The sequence below is a fragment of the Cryptomeria japonica genome, chromosome 6 (genome assembly GCF_030272615.1).
Source record: "Cryptomeria japonica chromosome 6, Sugi_1.0, whole genome shotgun sequence".
In the NCBI taxonomy this organism is placed as follows: Eukaryota; Viridiplantae; Streptophyta; class Pinopsida; order Cupressales; family Cupressaceae; genus Cryptomeria; species Cryptomeria japonica.
In genome coordinates, this window is record NC_081410.1 from 675,918,506 (window position 1) to 675,929,756 (window position 11,251).

Sequence of the window (11,251 nt, forward strand, 5' to 3'; positions counted from 1 at the left end):
TCTTATGAAGTTCTTATTATACAATTTGCAAGATTTTGATTCATCACTATATCAAGCAAAAATATTTTTTTGGTCAATTTTTATCCAATTTTATTCACTTCAAGTGCATGTGCATATATTACACATCTGAAAAAATCTAAAAAGAAAAATGCTATGCTTTCTTCTACTCCATGTTGCTTCCTGAAATTATTCTCAACACTTTCATTTGGATAGTTATTCTTTATGTAGACTTGCACATGGTACAACCTTTTATCAATACTCATTGAGTTAGTGTTTAGTCATCAACATGGACTTGGACATGTCTATGATTGTTCTAATCTTTCTCTTTAACATGCCATTTTTCTAAGATGTGTAGCTAATAGTAAATTTATTGTGTATTTTATAATCCTTGCAAAAACTTAAGAAACCATTTAAAATACATTCAACACCTTTACTTGTTCCTAGAGTTTGGATATACTATCCACATTGCTTCTCAGCTAGATATTTAAGTTGTTACAAAATCTCAAATATATCATGCTTAATTTTTAGTAATACCCCATGTTTTCTATTATAGTTGTCAATGAATGTTAGAAATTAAAAACATCCACCAACTGACGATATCTTCATTGGTCCATGCACAAATTAGAGTTAACAATATCCAATGGTACCTTAAATTGATTTACAACTTAAGAATGATTCTAGATGCTACTTTCTCAATATACATCTTACAAATGCTTGCTTTTTAATTAGTAGTAGGCTTTTTGACATATCCTTTTGAGTAGAAAATTTTAACCTTCAAAATTCATGTGTTCAAATTTTAAGTGTCAAAGCTGATTCTCCTCTTGTATTTCAAATTGACAAGTTATTTGAGTGATATCTTTTTAGGATAAATGTGGGAATTTTGAAGTATCTCTAAAAGATGTTCTAACATTTTTTTTTAGTTTTATCCATGGACTCACTAAGGAGTGAGATTGAGAAAATTCCACTTTCAAATATGGTTTCAACCTTCAAAAAAGAATATTCTACTATTCATCATTCAAACTTTTTTTATAAAAGGGTTTGTTATAAATTGGTCTACAATTACATATTCTTTATTTTGTAAAATACCCTATACCCTATCTAAACTTTTTCCCAATTCTCATCAAATGTTTCTTTAATCCAAGAATAAAGCATACAAATAAAATAAAAATATTCTTTCCCTACTTAATTAGAATATTAATATTGATTTTTATCGTGATTGACACCTTATTAACATTTCCCAAACTAACATCTGATTCTACAAATGTATCCAAACTAGAAAATATTCTTGAATTCTCTATAGTGTGATTTCTACAACACCACTTTGGGTAGCTTGTAGATTCAGGCCATGGGTGGAGTTCCATCTACCCTATATCCCTATGTTGGTCTACTAAATTCATCCATAATGGTAAAATTTTCAAAACAAAAGGTGTTTTTGAGCCCTACCAATACTATCAATAGCCTAAATTAGGTCATGAAAATATTTATTTTACATCTTATTGTATACACAATCTCATACCTTCTACTTAAGGATAACCACATACACCATTATAACCCTCTATTGATGATGGTGTACCTTCTACTTCTAATTCATCCTAGTAATGATTAGGGTTCCTTATACTTCACCCATTCTTGCCTTGGTACGTATAAGGTTGAGTGTTCTCACTTCAATATCCCTCTATGGAACATGGATTGATATTTTCATGATAAAACATATCTTTACATTATCAATTATGCTACTACTTCTCCAACACGTGGCTATACATCTCATTTTGACAAGGGTAGTGATGTGAATCCTCATTCTCTTTCTAACTTGGAGACACATAATGGGACTATATCCATAATGATGTCTAAATATGGATACAATGGAAATGATCTTGAGGACATGGAATAAGGATTTAAGGTCCATGTGAAACCTATATTGCATCTTCTTGGGAGTTTAGGTTGCTGTAATTTTCCTTTATCTACATCAACTCATGGATTATGTTAAGGAATTGCACCTTTCTATTTGACCTTGATATACTTCTTCTCTTTCTCCTACAGAAGAGCATATCTTGCATATGCTCTTAAAATCTTTCTTTACCACTCTTCCTTCTATCAAACACAATAAATTTCCTAATACATCAAATCAACACTTATTGTAGATATCATCAATTTTTAATCCATTCCACCAATTAATTTCAAGCCTTGAGAATAAAAACAAACATTATTTTGATATATTAAAAATTAATAGAAAATAAAACCTCAAACAATTTACAACTATCATATAATATAACTTTATTATTAAACAATAAAAACTAATAATGTATACAATAATATAACCTTCAAATATGACAACTAATAAACACTAATATTTAAGTTCTTATAAGTTTAACATAATGCTTAACGAGTTAAGAAAGTTAAGAATTCTAACTAATATTAATACTAACTTGTCACGATTTTTATTTATTTGTATTACTATACTTTGTTTTTATAATAAGTTGTTCCCTGAAAGCATTAATATTTAGAAACTACTAGAAATATTGTGTTCATTGTGTTGCACATTTTTTTATAAGTTTGTGAAATTGCAATTGTGTTATTTTCCAATATTTGTTGCTCAAATAATCTATCAAAGATAGGAGGATAATAATCAGTAATTGTAATAGATTTTTCATATGGTATCGGAGCTAAGTAGAAATAGTTTATCCTAGGAAAAGGAAAGAAAATTGAGGGTTTATAAAACCTACTTTGACCTCTTTAGAATTATTATTTCTTTTATCCCTTGAGATGGCCTCAGCAGGTTTAAGAGATTAGGACAGATTAGATGGAGCCTCAAATTTTGGTGTCTGGAAAGCCAGAATTTCTTTATTTCTAGAAGAGAATCGTATCAATGAATATGTTACCATTGTTGTGACAGTACCTAAAGATCCAATACTACTTGCAGCATACAAGAAGGATGATTCCAAGGCGAGGAGGCTAATCCTTGATGGTGTCAAGGACCATGTTCCACCCTACCATAGAATAGTAGCAGTCTGTCCCCCCCTTGAATGATAGTTCTCCAAGCATATTGGACTTGAACCAATCCTCCATGTTTTCTAATATTCGATTCAACAGTGGATAATTGAACTTTTGCAGCGGATAATTGAAAGAATGCAGCGGCCCCCCTATAAATTCTATGGGAGTTCCACATATTGTAGAGTTAGATACTGCAAAGAAGATGTGGGATGTCATTCTGAATCTGTACCAGAATGCTACCACTAATTGGAAGTTGATTCTCAGAGAAAAGTTGAGGAATACACGAATGAATAAGGGAGAAGACGTGACGAGATACCTTGCTAGACTCAGACTTGTCAAGGATGAGTTAGCGGCTATTGGAGATAAACCAAGTCATGATGAGCTAGTACGGATAGCCCTAAATGGGTTTTCTAAGAAGTGGGATGTCTTTGTTCAAGTTGTTAATGGACAAGACACCTTACCAAGTTGGGATTGACTTTGGAGTGACTTCACTCAGGAGGAGCTTAGACTAAGCCTTGTCAATGGAGCCAACAATAAGAGTCAGAAAAGTGAGGCATAATAAGAGAACATTGCCCTAGTAGGTAAAGGAAAAGCAAAGAAGGGGTCCAGCAAAGGATCAAATCCACAAGGTGAGAAGAAGAAGAAAGACTTGTTGAAGATCAAGTGCTATGGCTGTCACAAGTTTGGCCACTATGTCAGTGATTGCCTAGTAAGGAAGAAGAATGACAAGAAAGGCAAGAAGCAAGTTGCAGCTTCAACAAGTGCAGATGAGTTCTCGAATAGAATGGAAGATGAGTTTGCACTCATAGCGTGTATGGTTAGATCAACCTCACAGAGTGTTTGGTACATAGATAGTGAGGCATCATTTCATATGACAGGAGTTAGAGAATACATCTCCAGTTATAAGGAGGAGAGTACCAGAATCCAGATCTCTATGGGAAACATGTCCAAACTCATCTCAGTTGGGAAAGGGACTGTTCAGTTTCAGAGGGAGAATGGTAAGATGATTCCTCTTCATGATGTGTTGCATGTTCCAGTCTTAGGGATGAATTTGATTTCTATATTTGTCCTTAAAGACAAAGGGTACAATGTACTCTTGAGAGGGGCACATGTATTCATTAAGCGTAAGGATTGTAAATCACCTATAGCTATTGGAGTTAGGAGTGGTCGACTTTATAGGTTACAATTTGATACTCCTAAGGCACTCATGAGTAGTAGTAATCCTAGAGATCTTGGAGAGCTATGGCATAGGAGGATGAGCCATATACATCATGGAGCACTTAAATTGCTTTACGAGACTGTCACAGGTGTTTGAGAGGTGATCACAGAGCATGATGATGTATGTAAGGGATGTGTGTTGGGGAGTTTGCAAAAGCATCTTTTCCAGGGAGTGACACTCGATCTGAGGGTGTTCTTGATCTAGTACATTCAAATATATGTGGGCCAATTTTGATGAAGTCTCTCAGAGGATACAAGTACTATGTTACTTTTATTGATGATTTCTCCAGGAAGACCCGAATATACTTCTTGAAGACCAAGGATGAGGTTTTCAGTCGCTTCCAAGAGTTCAAGGCTCTTGTGGAGAACTCGACAGGAAGGAAGATAAAAGTTCTTAGGTTAGACAATGGAGGCGAGTACAAAAGGAATGAATTCCAAGAGTTCTGTACCAAGGAAGGAATCAAGAGAGAGTGGAATGTTCCTTACAACCCACAACAAAATGGGGTTGCTGAGAGGAAGAATCGGTCCATATCGGAGGCAACAAGGGCTATGCTACATGATCAGGACTTGCCCCATTACTTATGGGCAAAAGCATGTAGTATGATAATATACATACAGTATAGGGTTCCACATAAGGTGCTAGGGAAGATGACACCAGAGGAAGAATTCACTTAGAAGAAGCTAGATGTTAGTCACTTCAGGATCTTTGGGAGTTTGGCATATTATCACATTCCAAAGGATATACGTACCAAGTTAGATCAAACTATAGAAAAATGGTACTTTGTGGGGTACAGTGAAACCTCAAAGGCATATCAGATATTCATTCCAGGGACCAAGCAGATTATTGTTCGACGTGATGTCAAGTTCATGGAGGACAAGGTATTTAGAAGGTCCAGAGATTTGCTAGTAGGTGATCAGAGTGAGCAACCAACACAAGCTCCAAGGATCACTCAACCGAATCAAGGTTAGCAAGGCTCTAGTACAGTTACTAGTACAAGCATAGGCTCAAGAGGTGAGAGTTCTCAGGGTATGGAGAAATAGGTGCAAGAAGAGATGCATCAAGAAGACATGGAGGTTGATATTTCATCTTCTACAGTTGGCAGCAACAACTGTGAGGTTCAGCAGACACAAAGAAATACTCAGGAGTTAGTGGGTACTCCTAGGAGGAGTAGTAGACAACGGAAACAACCAACCAGGTTTGATGACTATGCTGCGTTAGTTAGTCAGTTGGTAGATAGTGAACCTTCTAGCTATCAGAAGGCTACACAACATCAAGTGTGGCAAGATGCTATGGTTGAGGAGTATACTTCAATTATGCAGAATGATGTTTGGGAGGTAGTGCCTAGACCAATAGATAGAGTTGTGGTTGGATCACTTTGGATCTATAAGATCAAGCATGATGCAGATGGTAGCATTGAGAAATACAAGGCAAGGTTTGTGGCAAAAGGGTTCTCTTAGAAGGAGGGAATAGACTATGAGGAGACATTTTCTCTAGTTGTGAGGTATACTTCTATACGAGTTGTAATCTCAGTTTCAGCACAAATGGGATGGCAGATCCATCAAATGGATGTCAAGACAACATTCCTCAATGGTGAGTTGAAAGAGGAGGTATACATAGAACAACCAAAAGGCTTTATAGCACACAGCAAAGAGACCCATGTGTGTAGATTAAAGAGAGCTTTGTACGGACTCAAGCAAGCTCCCAGAGCGTGGTATGAATGCATTGATAGTTACTTGCAGGAAATGGGCTTTGTGAAGAGTGAGGCGGATGTTAATCTCTAATACTTGGTGGTTAGGGGTGAGATTATCATTCTTGTTCTATATGTGGATGACTTGTTTCTAACAGGTTCATTAGGGCTCATAGAAGAGTGCAAGAGGGACCTTGCAGCAAGTTCGAGATGAAGGATTTAGGACTTATGCATTACTTTCTAGGCATGGAGGTATGGCAGATAGATGGAGAGATTTTCCTTGGACAAGGAAAATATTGCATTGAAATCTTGAAAAGGTTCAGGATGGAAGATTGCAAAGCCATGTCTACACCTATGATCATGAATTAGAGGAAGGTAGATACATCCAGGGAGAAGGATGTAGATCCCACATTATTCAAGCAGTTGATTGGTTCTCTCATGTATTTGGTCAACACCAGGCCATATATAGCTTTTGCAGTTAACTCTCTTAATCAGTTCATGGTTGAGCCAAAGGGAGTACATTGGACAGCGGCAAAGCATGTGTTGCGTTATTTGTGAGGTACAATCAAGTATGGGATTAGGTATGCTCAAGGTGAAGGAATCAGGTTGATGGGCTATACTAACGCAAATTGGGCAGGTAGTACAATAGACAAGAGAAGCACTTCAGGGTGTTGTTTCAGTCTAGGATCAGGAGTTGTCTCTTGGTTCAGCAGAAAGCAAAAGTTTGTGGCTCTGAGTTCTGCAAAATCAAAATACATAGCAGCTAGCATGGCAACATCTGAAGCTATATGGCTTCGGAAGTTGCTAGTAGCCTTGTTTGGTCAGAAGGTGGAGACTATAGTGATACACTATGACAATCAGAGTTGCATCAAGTTCACTGAGAATCCAATGTTTCATGATAGGTCGAAACATATAGACATCAGGTATCACTTCATTAGAGATTGTGTACAGCATGGAGTTGTTCAACTATAGTTTATACCTATAGATCAACAAGTAGCAGACATTCTAACAAAGGCATTGGGGAAGGCAAAATTCATCTTCTTCAGAGAGAAGTTGGGTGTCATGCAGAACAACTTCTTTGCTAAGAGGGAGTGTCAGTTTGTTAGTTTGGTAGCTTAGACAGTTGTTTGTCCATTTTCTAAATAATTAGTAAATAAATGTTTTCTAACAAATGTAGTTAGAGTTCAAACAATTTTTATTAATTATTTGACTCTTTTTAGAAACTTCTAGCAACCAATTTGGTTAGGGTTGTTTAGTTGTTTTTAATCTTAGCTGTTGATTGAGAATTAATCTCAGTCATTGGTTTTCCAACAAGAGTAGTATATAAAGGGGTCAGGGGGCATTTGGAAAATAATGAATTGTGTGGAGAAACTTGCAGTGTTAGCAAGTAGTCTTGCATTGTTAGCAAGGGCGCAGTGATAGCATTGGGATAGTAGCAGGGTGGAATCTCAGCAGGAGAAATTGGGAGGTCATCGAAGCTCTGCCAGTTGAGGCAAGCAATAGTTGTATCTCTTGATTTGTTGTAGTTAATATATATTCCTCATTTGCGGTACTGGTTTTCCCTTCAGGGTTTTTTCAGGGACAATTGTCCGAAAATATTGTGTTCATTATATTGTGCATTTTTTTATGAGTTTGTGAAATTGCAGTTGTGTTATTTTCCAATATTTGTTGCTCAAATAATCTATCAAAGATAGGAAGATAATAATCAGTAATTGTAATAGATTTTTCATATTTGTTGCCCTGAGATCAGTTCGAGCAAGGTCATGCCAAAGCTGTATACATCCGCCTTCACTGTTATTGGCAAGCCATAAAGCCACTCGGGAGCTAAATACCCTCTTGTTCCCCTTGTTGTTGTCAACACTTTGTTGAAATCTCTGCCAACAAGCTTTGCGAGCCCAAAATCAGCCACTTTTGGAGAGAAATCGGCATCCAAAAGAATGTTTTCTGGCTTGATATCACAATGGATGATGTGATCTCTGCATTCTTCATGGAGATAAAGTAGCCCTCTTGAAGTGCCCAAAGCGATTCAAAATCTGGTTTCCTGGTCTTCTTCTTTGGACTTGCAAAACAAGAAAGGGTTGAGGGACCCATTTTGCATGTACTCATAAACAAGCATTCTTTGAGATCCATCCACGCAGAATCCTCGGAGCCTCACCAAATTCAAATGATGTATGTTTCCAATGGTGCTTAGTTCTAAACGCAACTACTTTTCTGCTTGTACGAAACCCTTTAATTTTTTCACTGCTACAAGCAATTTGTCTAACAGAAATCCTTTGAAGATAGAGCCAAATGCTCCCTTTCCCAACTTAAGGGTGAAATTCTTGGTCGCAACTTTGAGCTCTTTGTAGCTGAATGCTCTGAGCGATGTTGAAGTGTCATCCTTCATGAATTTCTCAACCAGTCTTTTGCACCTACACTGAATAAACCATGCAAGAATGAAGAGAGCACTCAAAAGAGCAAGGCCCAAAGAAATTGAAATAGAGAGTGCAACAACTCTGTTGCTACTTCTTCCTATGTGCGCTGACAACTGTGACACATCAGAAGCAGCCAATCGAATGAAGAAGGGCTGCCCTTCAGAAGAAGGGCTTGCATATTTAATAGATCTCCAAACCACAATTTACAAAAAATAGGATTAGAATTAGAGACAGCAAAGGCTGTGGAGGAGCAATTATTGAGGCAAGCAGTTTTACATCCTAGTAGTGTCGATTGTTGACTGTATTGAATAGCTTCTTCATCAGACAAAGACTTATCAGTGACTCGGAGGAAACCATCTGTGGTGCAATTTAATGAAGTACGCTGAACACAACCGCTTGACCACCACTCCTGACAAGTTCATTTAGTAGCGTTTCTTGGGTGGAAGCCTTAGACATAGCTACATGACTGAATGTTTTCTTGGATGAGGCGGACTCCATAAGCTGCACATATACCATACACATGGCATATTGATTGTGGTTGAAACCAAACAAGGCTTCAGCTGTTATTATTAACCCAAAAGTAAACTGATAACTCGCCGTTGGAGTTGAGAACTTCCCTCACCATAATCGGACCAGCTTTGGGTGTAAGCCTGCTGTCCATATGTGTAATACATTCTTGTGGGAGAAAACACTACTAATTCCTCCATAAAAAGAGGATCAGATTTAGCCCCTGGCAAAGTGGAGAAGTAGCTACCAATCCACTTGTAAGGAAGCAAAGGTGTGCAGAAACGCTTCCTACGCTAATCTTAGAGGATGATTTTGCAAATTTCAACATAACTATCATAGAGATCACAAGAAGCAAATAGAGTAGATATAAAACAAGAAACACATAACACAGTGATTATCGTGGGGAAAACCCATACGGGTGAAAAACCCCACACTCTAAAACTTGCATAGTATATTAACAAATCAACAAGAGATTACAATACACTTGCAATGCAAATTCTTACAAGATCATCACCTCAACTCAAGCTTAGAGAGACTTCACTAGCATCCTTCTAGCACCCAGCCTTGCAAACCAAACTCCATCATACAAACTCATCTCCAAGCCCTCATTATATAGGAATTTTACAACTTGGAAACCATTTGTGGTTTTACAATACCATGAGCAAAACCTCCATGACACGTGTTGCCCACCCTTGACATTTGTTTTTCCAAGATAAGAAAACGAGGTTAAAAATAGTTACTCACGTCCAAACTCTTATCCCTTGTTTTTGACCCTCATAACTAACATGAAATGTGTCATATAATCTCTAAAAATGGCCCTCCTATATTATACTATGGACAGGGCATCTTTTAACAACTCATATACCTTTTTCCAAGACACCGACACATGCAAAACCTCCCAACTACATTTGGAACAATTTACTAAAAATTGCAAGGTTGAGACACATGTATCTCAACATCATTCACCCATACTGTAAAATGAAACACCATTTTTATACTGCAGTAAAAAGTTATTCTTTCCTAGGGAAGGATTCATTTGAAGAAAGAAGGGCCTAGGCACTGGATCGACCGAACTCTTCCAAGAGTTTAGTTTCGAGCCCTTCCAAAACTTCATTGTCGGCAAAAACGTATATGTGGGATATGCATAAAGGTCTCCGACACAATCGCAGAAATGTTTTGGGCACCCAAAAGAACAAAATTACCAGTATCGAGTATGGAAGCACTGGATGCCTGTGTTTGCTGAGTATTATTGCTCGACCAGATGACTTTTCTTTGCAAATCAGAGAGAGTGAGATAGCCAGTTGAAGAGAGCGTACAAACACTGGGCATATCTCTGATGGGAGTCTCCCTGTTAGCCACCCAAACGATGTTCTTGTCAGGGATCTGGGCATACCAGATGCCAACATACCATTTATTGGTTCCATTGGGACTGAAAAATCCCATTTCAAAAGTGCCATTCTTTGAAGTTATGGTCTGCTTTTCCCTCAGAGAAGCACCCAAAGAGAGGGTGTCTACAGCAGCAACTAATAAATGGCGACTGCGATGAAGAAAAAGCAAAGCAAGAGCTAAAATGAAACGTTTCAAGCAGTTGAACGCTGAACGATCCATTTTCTTTCACCTATGATTTCTTTCTCTAAGCTAATTACAGATGCATGGCGATGAAAGAAACATATATGCAGATTTTTAATAGATCAGCCAATTCTGGATTCAGTACACCAAACCATACTACTTTATTGACCTGACCATCAAAATGTGACACCGCCTTAAAGAACACCCATGCTTGGTAATAAAGTATATTTCGACCATATCAATTTTCACTAGAACTCTTTAAATAAAGATGGCACAACGAATGAATAGAGAACGCAGTGCAAAGTGGCTAATCAAATTTATAATTTTATACTGGAGTTGTTGAGAACCTGAATAAAGTATAGTCCAAGCTTTGTAATTTGACCCAGTATTTTATTTTACAATTTTAGATTGACTCGACATTTTAAATTATAATTAGCTTTCTCCATTTGAGAGAAAATATGATATTATTTTAATTTAATTTATTGTTCAGAAATTTTGATTGTATATTAAATTGACATAGACTTAAAATTATTATTAGATCGTAAAATCTTATTATAGAAAATTTTGTAGTACATTTTCAAATTAACTTGTTATATTTTTATATATGACACTTTAAATTATTATTAGATTGTAAAAAATTATTGTAGATAAATATAATATTTATTGAGTAGGTAAATGATGGTAATGGGATTGCAACCTTTATATTATAAAACTTAATCAAAAGTTACATTGAATTTTACATTTCAAATGGATAGTTTTCAAAAGTCCACACATCCATTCTAAATAGGTGCTAGTAGACAAAAACCCCTTGTTATACTATTTACCTTTTATCAACATGCTATCAACCTACGTAATTTATACATA

At 36.6% G+C, this 11,251-nt stretch overlaps 1 protein-coding gene across 1 annotated transcript; it reads right to left on the minus strand.

Moving 5' to 3' along the window:
* Positions 1-7,623: 7,623 nt before the first annotated feature.
* On the minus strand, positions 7,624-10,426 carry LOC131044314 (G-type lectin S-receptor-like serine/threonine-protein kinase At2g19130). The gene is made up of 3 exons (XM_059207041.1): positions 10,021-10,426; positions 8,105-8,468; positions 7,624-7,873 (listed from the first exon to the last, which is right to left on the minus strand). Exons 1-3 carry the CDS (start codon positions 10,424-10,426, stop codon positions 7,624-7,626), a joined length of 1,020 nt encoding a protein of 339 aa, XP_059063024.1.
* Between the last annotated feature and the right edge of the window lie 825 nt (positions 10,427-11,251).